General features: G+C 34.5%; 1 protein-coding gene across 2 annotated transcripts in view; it reads right to left on the reverse strand.

Moving 5' to 3' along the window:
• Positions 1 to 6,416: 6,416 nt before the first annotated feature.
• The window catches only part of ephb2b (eph receptor B2b), a 140,923-nt gene continuing 133,160 nt past the window's right edge, over positions 6,417 to 14,179 (reverse strand). For both annotated transcript variants that reach the window (XM_082155016.1, XM_082155015.1), the window contains exons 15-16: positions 13,089 to 13,244; positions 6,417 to 11,764 (exon numbers count right to left, since the gene is read on the reverse strand). In XM_082155016.1, the coding sequence (XP_082011142.1) occupies positions 11,656 to 11,764; positions 13,089 to 13,244 (265 nt within the window). In that variant the 3' untranslated portion in view covers positions 6,417 to 11,655. The remainder of the gene's footprint in view (positions 11,765 to 13,088; positions 13,245 to 14,179) is intronic.

The raw sequence follows: 14,179 nt of genomic DNA on the forward strand, positions 1-14,179 counted from the left end.
CTCTAAAGCGTCTAAGTGTAGGCTAGGTGTGTGCTGTAAATATTAATGTAAAGTTATTTTCATATCGCAGTAAAACAATGAAATCTGGTGTTTGTGATTGAATGTCAGCTGGTTTCAATAATTTTGCATTTACATTTAATCATTTTGCAGACGCTTTAATCTAAAGTGACTTACAAATGAGGAGGAACAATAGAAGCAATCAAACCAACAATAGGACAACAATATGCAATTGCCATGACTATTCCCAGTTACTGTTGTCTCGCACAGGCTACACGTAGCAAGCAAAAAAAAAAAAAAGGGATATAGATTAGTATAGTGTTAGTTTTAATGGGTCAAGTGTTGACGAATTTTGGACTCCCAAATATGATCATCATAAGATATATATTTTATATAAAGGGCCTATAATATTAATATTATACACAATATAATTTTTTTACAGAAGGCTTTAAATTGTGTCTTTATACTATATATATATATATATATATATATATATATATATATATATATATATATAAGGTATAAAGACCCAAATTTATGTGTAAAAATATATTTGAAAAAATATTTAGTTTCTATTGATACCATGTTAAGTTTTTTTTTTCTGTTAGATGTATTTATTCTTTTATATTAAATATTTTATTATTGATCTAAATAATTTTTAATTATTTAGTTTAATATTATTTTTATTTATTTATTTCCTATTTTTTACAGTTTTTCATTCCCATCCTAAAACGTTAAGGGTAGTTTTATATTTTCGTGTAAAGACTCAATATACTGTAAAAATTTATAATTGTAAAATATTATTTGAAAGATATTTAGTTTCTATTGTTACATTATTATGTTTTCCCGTATTCACTATAGTAAAGTACTGTTTTATATATTCATTTAGATTAAATATTTTATTATTTATCTAAATCTAATTTTTTATTAATTTATATATCTTTTATAAATATTTTTTTACACTGTCTTTAATTACATTAATTAATAACATTTTAAAAGCATCTATATATTTTCATGCACGAGGACACAACTTATACTGCAAAAATCAATATAATGTGTAAAATATTATTTGAAATATTTAGTTTCTTTTGTTACATTATGATGTTCTTTTCCCTTGTTATAGTGCTGTATTGTTTGATGTATTTATTTATTAACAATAACTATTTTGTTATTTATTTAAATATTTTCTATTTATTTGGTTTAATCTTATTTTATTATTTATTTATTTTACACTGTTTCTCTCTAAACGTTTCCACGGACACTCTATAGCCCCCATTTCTGGCATTATATCTAATGCTATTGACTGTAATTGTACAGACACTGACCTAAAATATGAATTTGAAATCATCCTCAAATTACATTCTCTGTTCATTAATACAAAAATCATGCAAGTCATTTTCTATTTAGTTTAATACCAACTGACATATTTCCATCCTTTTTAAAGCATTTATAATGCCTTACCTCAGTTTTTAATGTTTCACATGTGCTGAATACTAACATATTATCATTCTCACATAGTTTCCATCCTTCACCAATTCTGCTTTAGAAAAAAAGAAGATAATTCAGTTATTATGAACATCATCACTGTACTGTATCTCACTGCCTCCCTTTTTTTCTCTGGCTGGCAAATGCTGTGTGTCTGGGACAAATTTTCAAAGCATTTGGATCTCTGTCTTGCATTAAGTTCCTCCACAGACCTTCAAAAGGCTCAGGTCTTTGGTTAAAGTTAGAGAGATGTGCAAATGATCTCTGGTAATTGTGGGGTGGAAGAGCTCCAGATCATCTATCTCAGAAAACCATCAAAGATCTTTTAGGTTTTAAGTGTTTAAAAATGGTGGCTCTCAAAAGGAATGTGCTTTGAAACAGCAAACGGCAGACCTCTTTAAATACATCTTCATTTTCGCCTGTGCGTATCTTAATCCTATCCATGATGCTGTAAAATGGAAGCAAATACATTCCCGGTGGGTCTGTTCCACATAAAGCCTGAAGAACATTGCTTCTGTTGATGGCTGCTGCTACTGAAATGAGAGCTGACCGTGCACAGATCTCTGTTAGTTGGTTGGAAATTGTTTGATTTTGCCTAAAACAATTACGAAAATACTTCCAACTGCTCAATAATTCACTTTAACTGGACTACTCGGAAATTACAATGAAAACATTGTAAATTATTTATGCATTGAATGTTATATTACACAAATGATGACTAGTTCAGCTGTACTGCAGTGTATTATTACATGAATACATATTCCACTGAATTATATACTTGGAACATTATGACCTTTTTGCAAAACTATTCTGTTCTTCTAATGGCAAATTATTGTACACCGCTGACATTTTTAATGCAATCACTGCAATATTTAATGACCCTTGTGGTCAAAGCATTTGTATTTTTTCCATATTTGCGTGTATACAAAGTTGATTGAAAAATCTAATTCTAAAAACATTTAAATAATATCTTACCCTGCTGTCTTTTTGTTATATAATAATATTTAAAAATGTGTTTCTACATTTATTTATTTTATTTATATTTATTTTAAGAAAAGGTTAAAAATAGCATATCTAACTCTTGTATTAATTTAAACAAATAATACAAAAGAGAATGTTTTAAAGAGTTAGATATGCTATTATTATTATTATTAATAATAATAATGCTTCCAAAATGCTACACACAACAAATAATAAACAACAAAAAGAACAACAACAACAACACCAAATAATAATAATAACAATGTGGCTTTCCAAAAGCTCCAGATCACTGTACAAACAAACAAATAAACAACAAATAATAATAATAATAATAATAATAATGTATAAATAGCTTTCCAAAAGCTCAAGGTCACTGCACACACAACAAATAATAATAATAATAATAATAATAATAATGAATCCATTTAGAGGAAAAGAGAAAACTTTTTTTGGAGCATTTGTATCTTAACAGACAGTGTCAGGAATTTAAAAAATGATAAACATTTGGATAATTTGTCATCAAAAATATTTTAGAGAAAAAAAAAATAATAGTAATAATTAGTATAAGAATAATAACAATCACATTAATAATAAGAATAATAAGAATAAGAATAATAATCACATTAATAATAAGAATAATAATACAAATAAAACTTACCTCATGTCTTATATAAATATTTTGTATTTCAGGCAAATGTCCAAAGCAAAATAAAACACACATTCCAAGTGAACATTTCCAGTAGCCTACTGATGAATTTTAGACTCCAGTCTCGATATGTGAGGAACTGCTCTTTCACACACCGTCTCAACAATTTGACAGCAATCTGGCAAAAAGCTTCCATGCCTGTCATAACTGTCCCAATGCTGGGGAAATCTGTGGAAGTCAATGGTTTAAAAAGGTCTCATGAATCGAATATTTTCAAAATGTAATTACTAAGCTGAAATGTTCTTAAGCAATTTATATCACAAACATCATCTGGCTAAATAGAACATTATTCATATTAGTTAAGTATTTCAGAAATATTAGTATTCTGATTTTTTCAGAAATAATTACAAAATATGAAACATCACAGAATTATTAAATATTATAAATAAAATAAAATAAAATCATTCCAGGTATACTGCAAGTATTTTCATCAGGTTTTCCAATAAAAATATCGAATAATCCTTAAAACAAAGATCCCTTTTCTGATATTCAAATTTGAATGAGATAAAGATTATTTAGTAACGTTTGTTCTTGAAACATTGGCAGAAAGGGAATAAAACGTTTTAAGGATGTGTAAATATTTTTAACAAAACTAATATAAATTATATTTGAAGTGTATTTTCAAATTATTATTCTCTCTCCATATATTTTGCTATATTCTCTATGACTATAAATGTGATCCCCCTGCCACCATATCTATAGTAGTAATCTTTATATATATATATATATATATATATATATATATATATATATATATATATATATATATATATAAATATCAATATTTACATGAACTATTACTTTTACGCCATGAAATGAAAACTTAAAGTAACTTCACGGGTCAGACTTTATTATCAAGCCTATCATAGTTCTGTTTATATTTTCACACAACATCTTTTTGAACTGCTCACACTGCAACCAATCTCTGTAATGGCTCATTTGCATGGCATTTCTAATATTTGACTGCATAATATTTGTACTGACGAGTGCAAATATGAGAAATGTTAGGAAGTGAGTCTTCTCAGCATGGGATGATTCAACTAAAATATACACGACCAGAACAAAGCCAGAACAAACGATCCGCTCCAAATGGCTTCCACTAGTGAATAGTGATAGATGGATATTCACAGTACGACTTGGCCATCAGATTCAGCCAGGGTTTCAGTTATCTGCACACGCCACGACCTGGAAAGCTCACTGATTGCACTTTGATTGACCTGATACTCTTTTAAATATCTGCCGATCGCATGTGTGGAACAATGAACATTAGCGGTCCTTCAAATAAGTGAATCGCACACATGGCCACTGTTTACATAGAGTTGTAGTTTCCTTTTTTTCCCCTTAGCATGACCACATCATGATCTTTTAAAAATGTGATTCGAAAGCAATGATGTGTGAGTGCAAACTATTCCGGTCATCATCATCGTCATGACCATGAATGAAAAAGCAAGGGACGTTTCCATTAATCTAGATATTTCTGGGCATTCACGTCGAGTTTGATCACTTTCATGTGCATTTCCAGTGAAAGATGATTGTTGGGTTTTTGGTCCCGTTCTGTTGAGGGTCTGGCGCTGGTGCTATTCCCGCTGAGCCCGCGGTGGCAGTGGTTAACAGGGCGTAAAGGAGGGGGAAGCAAAGGCGGTCGGGATTAGATGAGAAGAACTGTTGGATTGACAGCGGGTTGTGCACTGAACTCCTGAACTCCAACTTCTCCTCGCAGGAGCCGCGTTTTTTTTCGCCTGCCAGTCTCGGCGAGGTCAGCGAGAGGTCACGGGGCTTTCACACATTTGCCCGTTAACGAGGCCTCCGAAGCGGGGCGAGCTGTGAGGAGACACTGGGATCCGGTCGGAGAGAACAGCAGGAGGGGGAGTGCAGAGTAGTGCACTTTGTGAAAACCCAAACACCCTACAGGAACATCAGCACAAAGGCTGTAGCATAAAGGCCAGTACTATGAGGGGTGATTTGGGGCGTATAAATGCATTTAATGTGAACTTTTTAAGGAGATATTTCACTTTACTCCTGTCTTCAGGGTGATTTTACAACTGGGTCTTTAAAACATTGAAATAAATGTTCCAGGTTGAGTATAAATTAAGATCAGTAATGTAGATTACTACAAAAAATTATTTTGGCCAAAATTGAGGTGATGGTAAGGAACTTACAATGGAAGTGAATGGGGCAGCAAATGTGAAGTTTAATTTTATAAAAGCACTTACATTCATTCTTCTGATAAAATGCCTGCATTATTTTAGCTGTAATGCTGTTTTAAATGATCAATATAAGGTTTATTGCATTGTTATTGTGAATAAGTTGTAAATAAAATGTTACTACTGAGCCCCTTTTTAATGCACATATTGTTTATGTTTTGAAGCTATGCTCTTGAAACTGAGTATTTTAATTTTGATGGATTCACTATACGGACGGCACTATTCATTTCCATTGTAAGTGCTTTACTGTAACCCAAAATTATATATATATATATATATATATATATATATATATATATTATTTTTTTTAGAAAAGAAGGGACAAGTCACTTCATTTTTGTGGTAATCAACATTGTTCCACAAACGCTGTTGATTAGACACTTTGTTCATCACATAATATAAATATTATTGGACCATGTGAAGATAACTTGATGGGAACAAAAATATAAAAATTGGGGTTATTTTATTTTTTGTCAGTTTACCTTCAGTTGTTAGGTTTTTTAAACACCATTTAATTTGACAATAATTATAAAATCTTTTTTTAAGAAAAGGAGGGAGCAAGTGGAAATTGTATTTTTTGTGGTAAACAACATAATGCCACAACACTGTTGATTAGACATTTTGTTCATCACATAATATTATAAATATAATTGGTCCATGTGAAGATAGCTTAATTTGATCATGTAAATTATTATTTATTTGGATTATTTCGTTAGTTTACATTTTTTATTTTATTTTACTAATTACAACATTTTAAAATAAACTTTTTAATCAATATATTTTTAAGAAAATAAATAGAAATACATTTTGCTGGTAATCAACATTAGACCACAAATGTGTTGATTGAGCAAACATACTGAACCTGGAATATTTCTTTAAATATTTTGTTGCCACTTTTATCTGAAGCAAATTACACTTCTTTCAAGCTATACATTTTTAGTATTATGCATTCAAATTCAACCCATGACTTTGGCATTGCTAACGCAATGTGCTATCAGGAAAACAAGAACTGAGGCTAACACAAAACACAGAACGTTGTAAAACAGATCTCATTTCATTTTTTAATGAGGAGAGTCAAGTTGGGCTTTTTTCAATTTTTAGAAAATAAACCAATAACAATATTACAAATAATGAAATTGTTACATCATTCACAGGGTTACAGTCAAATGTACATTTTATACAGCGAAACAGGACCTCAAATCTCTGTCACAGTGGTCCAGGTGCTCTATTTGGGCTAGCCAAGAGAGAGAGAGAGAAAGAGAAAGTCTGCTGCCCCGTAATGAAAACCAGGGCTGAGAGACATGCGGAAGAATGCACTACTGTCTTCCTAACACCAGAGGGTGCTGCGGCCCTTCAGGCACTACAGCTCGGTTCAGGAAGCCATTTTCTATCCGAGAACTTCCCACCATATTTGGAGGATGCAGGCAGAAATGTGGACCAATAAGAGCGGGCCAGACCAGCTTGTATTTACGTTCACAGTCGCACATAATCATCATAATAATGGTTTTGCATTGATATTATGCTGCGGCTGTAGCTGCGAGCATATGCTGTTCACAGCTTGCTGTCACCCAGCTTTCAACAAAAAGCTTTAAATGGTGCACGGCTCTGTGCTGATCACGTTTTAGCTTGCCAGAAGGAGCATTTGCAGTTCGCATGTCCACATAATGGCAGCTTATTGGTTATTTTCTCAAGCCATCTGAGCAAAAAGGGTTCTCAGTTTTAAAAAATGTCTACGTACCATCTTTCCCAGCACTTTTAAAGGCCTAGAGCTGTGTTGTGGTAAAAACTATGTGTTTAAGGTGATAATCCATGAGAAAAAACAATAAGAAGTGCTTAAATCACTCAGCGTGACATTCTTTCACACTCTTGACGCCACATCTCATTTGTCTGTGGTCTACGTAGTGTTCTGTTAAACGACAAATGAGGGAAGGAGACGTATGAAGTAATTAGTCCCCTACTGAGAAACAAACTTGAGCGGTTAAAGATGCAGTGGAAAAACAGAATTACATAAGATCGTTGTGATGAAATATTTCTATGTAAATACAGGTTTGCTGAAGAAAATGCATAGCAAACGTCAAGCATGTCATAATCTTTCAACATATCAATATCTTAAAACAGAAAGGCTCATTGGCTGCTAATGTTCCTTCGGATCTCTCGATGCAAAGTGCCAGAAACTCATGTGATCATCATTGCCAAACTGCAAGAAAAACGTCTTTTTGCAAATAGCGAAGACCCATGAAACTATACTTATGAAACGACACATTTCATTGGAAGGAAACGGAGATGAGGATCAGGAATACAGGATATCCCTTCAACACTGGATTTCATTCAAAGCTCTGTTAATCTGGTGCTGTTAGACAGATTTAAAACACGCCGTAACTTGCGGGCAGCACCTCTAAATATTGCTGAGCCACTGCCATGAAAACTAAACTTCTAAATTTCTGTAGGTCCAAGTTTTTTAGATATACAGCAGCAATGCGTGTGGATCACTGTGTTTCTGCTGCAGCTTTGAGTGACAGTGATTGTCCAAGGAGGGTGAAGCAGAAGCAGTGTTATTCTGAGGAAGATGAGGGATTCAAAACCTTAGTCTCACACTGCAGCAGTGACACTGAGAAACCATTAAATATTGAGAGGATGTGTGCTGGACAGACAGGTAAAGGCTGGTGGCACCATCGCTGGCAAAGTTTTATATTGTGAGAATATTCTGTCTCTCACTTCCCAGACTCACTCTGTCCTAACCAGCTGTTGAAAGCAACCAAGGTCCTGCATATGGCATTTATACCATGTTTTCACAATTTTAAATGTATAAAAAAGTATTACATAAACAATTTTACTAGTCTTTTGGTTTTTAAATCAATAGTTTTTTTTTCTTTTACCAAACAGGAAACAATTTTCAGAAATAAATAATGAAATTGACTTTATTTTCCTTATCTCTTATTTTATGTTAGTTTATTTTCATTTTTCTAGTGTATTTTATACAAATCATTATTTGTATATTATTTGTTTAGCCCTGCAAGTAATGGGACATTTTTCCAATTGCTTGATATTTATTTCCATAGTGGGCTTTATACTGTAGCTCTGCCCACTGTGAAATCTCATTGGTCCCAAATATTCACTACTGTTCAAAAGTTTTGGGTCAGTAAAGAGTATTTTTAAAGAAATTATCACTCTTATTCAGCAAGGACTGTGAGAGTTAAGAATTGTACATTGCTACAAAAAAAAAAATTGTAATTTAAATAAATGCTGTTCTTTTAAAATTTCTATTCATCATGTGATCCTAACAAAAATATGAATCAGCACAACTGTTGTCAATGATTCCTGAATGATCATGTGACACTGAAGACTGGAGTAATGGCTGCTGAAATTTCAGCTTCGCATCACAGGAATAAATTACTAAAATATATAAAAATAGAAAACAGTTATTTTAAAATGTATTGATATTTCAAAACATTGCTGCTTGCTGTATTTTTTAACAAATAAATGCAGCTTTGGTGAGCATAAGAGACTTCTTTCAAAAGCATTAAAAAGTCTTACCGCCCCCAAACTTTAGAACAGTAGTGTAACAGAAACACTGGCAGTGATTGTGCCGCGCTGAATTTATCGCTTTCAGTGTGGACGGACAAATTACACGTTGCTGGTTAGGACAAGGAGTTAAGCCCAGATTCATTTCCTTTCTCCCTGTATCCTCCTGCTGGTGATGAAATAGTTACCAAGAGCTGAGAGCTAAAACCACTTAGTTTGTCAAGCTCATAGGAAAGTTAAATCCTACCTCTTTCTGGACACAGAGGAAGGTAGATGTGGTTGTCTCTCAAGCCTTTAGATTTTTATCACTACACATCTCAAAGAGTTCACACCTGGCATGGCCTGTCTGCTGGATGTAGTGTTTCCTGCCCAAACACTGCGCGACAGGATCTTCATTCTAATGGAAGCATTATGTAATGGGAAGAACAGAGAATGGTCAACACCATCTGATTAGAACTTCATCAGCACTCTGAGATTCAGCCTGTGGACCTTACCTACACCGAACTGACCTCACAGTACTGCATGCTTTTAACAGATGCATGTCAACCCTGAGGTTATGGAATAAAGCGAGCCCCTCGTCGACAGAGCGAGAAGTATATTGTTTACCACAGTGACCTTAATGCTGGTACATGGACGTACCTGCACGTGCACACACACACAAACACACTCGCGCACACAGACACTCCTGCATGGATGAAGATGCCTCTGGCTCGTTCATCTCTACAGCTGCTTTTTATCTCTCAGCCCATCCTAGTACAAAACGAAAAGGCCCAAAATAAACAGACAATAGCGACTCTCCATTCAGTTTCAACAACACATAAAAAAATGAATCTGTACACTAAAATCCAACACAGCTTTGAGGAAAAACCTCTTTGAGGGGGGAGTTTATGCTTCAGAATATTATATACAGAGTTTTATTGTTCTTATGTCTATGACATGGAGGTGAAACATCTCAGAGAGTACCGTGGAAGTACCTTACCATGGAGAACGGTAGGAATTACGGGTGTATTCTCTGTAAAAAATAAAACAAAACCTATACACACTCATTTACAGCCGTCATTGTTTGTGATTTGTTGTTTAAATGTCCTATGAAACTCCGGCTTAATATCATAAGCATTTTAGATGTCAAATTTAAGCTTTGCCCCAATTGGTGAATGTAACCAGTTCAAATATGTCCTACAATAACAATATCCTCATATAAAACTATGCTTCACAACGAACAATCACTTCCCTGTTATGAAAATGTCCTCTAACGGCATACTTTATCAGATATTAAAAACCCTAAACACCTTATTATAAAACATCTTTTTTTTTTTTTTAAAGAAATGATTTTGGTGGCAAAAATATAAGCATATCAACACAGTGATCTCCAAAGTGTATCAAATCCAAGCTTCCTGTGAAATCAGTTTCCACCACACATGCTCTGCAGCTCCATGGGCTCCATACGCACAGCGCACACATGCACACGCACACGGTAGGGATCCAAACATTAAAGGAGAGCATTGATGATGAGAAGACCACACCATACTGGCACTCGGGGTCCTTCTCTGTAAGCAGTTCACGCAAAGAGCACACAAAAAAATTTCTTTATGCAACTGTGGGGGAGAATATTGCATGCCGTCTTTCAAACTAAATAATCTTAGCCCATGACAAAAAGGAGGAAGAATATAAAAGATGACCCCCTCGAGCCATATACGCACACGCACACGAAAGAAAATCCATCAAATGTCAATGTAGATCCATCTAATACTGAAACTGGAACTAAATGTTGGACTACATCAGGCTCGTACTGATGACCTCACAACGTCAAGTGTGCATCTGATATGTACAGGACGAGGTACAAAGGGATGATGCTCTATTTGGCAGACTGTTATGACATCTGTAAAAGATTTCTTTTTTCTTCCCCCAAGAAATTCAACACTGTGATTACTACTTCGACTTTTTTTCTCCGTTTGTCTGTTTGTTTGTGTTGATGTAATTTAAATGGCAACATGACTGAAGTCTCAGATTTTCTTCAAGGCAGTATCAGCTGCCGAAATGAAGTCCTATTTCATGGTGTTCACATACTTTTCCCTCGGCAGTCAGGGATAGGGATCAAGGTCCCGCAGGTTGTCCCGTGTGTATCCACTAATCAGACAGTCTTTCTTTCTATTCAAGATTTTCTTAAAATATAAGAAAGAAAATCAGAAGCATGTATTGTGAGGTGAGGTTTTTTTTATCTCCTGTTTCTTCATTGCCCTTTTAAAGGGTAGCCTTTCGATTTAGTCCACATATTCAGTCAGCAAGTTTACACCAATCTATATATTTATATAGATTCCTTGTTTTCATAGCTTTAAAAATTCTTTACAAAAAAAACTCTTTAAAAAAAGAAGACAATAAAAACAACACAAAACAAAAAAAAATAATAAAAGAATAAAACTGGAAAAAGTAAGGAAAATTCAAGGGGGCGGAGCCAGTTGCTGGGAAACTGAACGGTCATCCTGTGATTGGTGGCGGCTAAAGCTAAACGATCAGGTGTTGTGACCATATTTCCCAGACGCAGCTTTCCCGAGTCGAGCCCATTAGGGTGTCTGGGGGTTAATGGGGGATTCAGATGTCACAGATGGAGAAGGAGAGTTTTTCGGAGGAGGGGGCAGGTGCATATCCTAGGTGGTCCAGAAGGAAAATCAGGCTTAGGGTCTGTGGTTGCCGCCCCATCCCTTCACGTTGGCTCTCCGCCGCCTCCTCTTGTCCTCCTCCCAGTCTAATCGTGGCATGTGGTCAAACCTCTACCGATTGGATCTGGTTCAACTGGGCCCTCATCATCTGAACGCTGTTGAGGATCTTCTTCTGATGACCTGCTAGTGTCACTCCGACCCTGAGAATATCCCTACGTACAAACACACAGAGAGAAAGAGGCGAGATTAAACATGAGCACTCTGAAGGCAGATACCATAATGCTGTAGTAACAAATTTTTATTCACTGGCTTCAGCACATTATGCCAAAGTAAACTTAGCATGTTAGTTCAAGACTGAGTAACCGGTAAATTCCTTTATCCCTATCATCCTGTTTGTTGCACAATCCAAGCGTCTCTGAAACAACAACACCTCCTTTGTTTTCACGGCGTGTCTGGTTTGGCTAGGTAACAGTTGAGGTGAGGAGAGGAGAGGAATCTAAGCGTGCATTTCTCTGGCTCCCATTTCCACTGTGATTGACAGCCAGCAACAAAGATGAGAAATATACCTATATTTATTTCTGAATTTAAACCTAGATTGTGTCTAATCACTAAAATGATTTCAGACTGCATTTGATAATTCATTTTGAAAAAGGACAAAAGGGATAATAAGGAGATTGAACAGTACAGCTACACAATCAATCACATTGAAACTGAAATCGTAATATGGCCTTGTGCATTTATCATTACACTGCAAAAGGCTGTCACTTACATAAATGGTAACACATTACAATAAGGTTCAATTCTTTAACTTTATTTAATGCATAAAATATTATGAATGAACAATGAACTACATTTTAACAGCATGTATTAATCTAGGTTAATGTATACACTTTTTTATAATATATATTTATAATATATCATTCAAAAGTTTGAGGTCAGTAAGATTTTTTGTTTCTGAAAGAGGTCTCTTATGCTCACAAAGGCTACATTTGTTTGATAAAAAATATAGTAAAAACAAAATTATCAATGTTGAAAACAGTTGTGTTGCTTAATCGTGGAAACCGTGATACATTTCAGAATTCTTTTATGAAAATTAAGTTTAAAAAAACTTATTCAGGATATAAATCTCTTGTAACATTAAATATGTGTTTACTGCTGCTAATTGTCAATTTATTGACTATTATTATTTATAGTATTTTTACTATTACTGCTATTACTATTATTATTATAATTATTATCTTACTGACCCAAAACTTTTGAATGCTAGAATATATATATATATATATATATATATATATATATATATACACATACATACATACTGTATATATACCGGTACACATATTTGTATTTTATATACTATGAAATATTATATTTTATACCATATTGTGCAGTGAACTTTAAGCAATAAAGAGCCAAAATATGAATTGATAGTCAGCACTTATGGAGTAAAAGATCCCCTAGAGGTTCTGCTGACTTGGTGATCAAAGTATGGCTGTATTCCAGGCTGTTCTCTCTCGTAGGTATAACACTTACTCCATGGTCATCTGGGAAACGAGGTCGAAGCTGGTGAAGTTGCCATTGGCAAAATTGTCTTTGTACTGGCCCATCTTAATAGCGTCCAGCCAATCATCCACAGTGCTAAAGCTAGAGAAGTCGGGCACACTGCGGTCAAGCAAGGGCAAATGCACACTGGAAGGCAATGAGAAAGAGAGAGACATGAGTCACACTGTTGCAGTAAAAATAGCCTTTAGCCACCAAGTACACACTGAAATCCCCCTACTGTACATGGTACAAACTACATGTGGTTCACATTTATTTGCCATATTATCATCAATGAAAAAAAAAAAAACCATGAAAAATTTTTTAATCTTGTGCATATTTTTGGCAATTGTGACACGCTTGGGATTTTTGAGCTATATTATTTCTTGGGTCAATATAATTCAATCTCTGGAGAGGACAAAAAGATGTTAGGGAAGAATTTAAGTGCAAAATATCCTCTGCCCTGCTTAATTCTTCAAAAAAAATGCAATTAATGTCCCCAGATGACTGTACTTTCTAGCAACATTACTGTAGCATATAAGCCTCGAGGCAAAAAGAGCTGGTGGGAATCGCGCAAAACCAAAGCCTCTCACCATCAGTGTGATGACAGAAGAAACTGGGCCACTTTACATTTGTCCACAAGAAACTGACTAGAGTGTTGCCCACTGTTTCTTCGTCTACCCAGCTTTACTATTGTTTGAAGTTCATGATCGCCTGAAGCTTTCAATAATGATTTGATCTATCACCCATCTATTTACCCAGTTGATTTTATTTATGTACGTAGCAATTCAATTCCAAAAGAAATAACTGACAGCATTAATAAAGTCTACCACAGGTATCAGAACTTAAACCAAAGCATTGACCCCAGACTGAAAACAGTATGGTAATAATTTAGAAGGAGGCTGTTTAAAGACATTTCTATTAAGGTCATATTCCATTTGGTTTTGTAAATATGCCTTGAATGATGCGAGCGAGACGGGTCTGGCAAAAGGTCAGGCGTAGAAAATTCCCCCTAATATATGAAACGCACACAAAAGGACACATGCAAACAGACATACACTTCAGTGTAATGGCGAGGGTGTAAG

Source organism: Leuciscus leuciscus (assembly GCF_965113295.1).
Source record: "Leuciscus leuciscus genome assembly, chromosome: 23".
Lineage (NCBI taxonomy): Eukaryota > Metazoa > Chordata > Actinopteri > Cypriniformes > Leuciscidae > Leuciscus > Leuciscus leuciscus.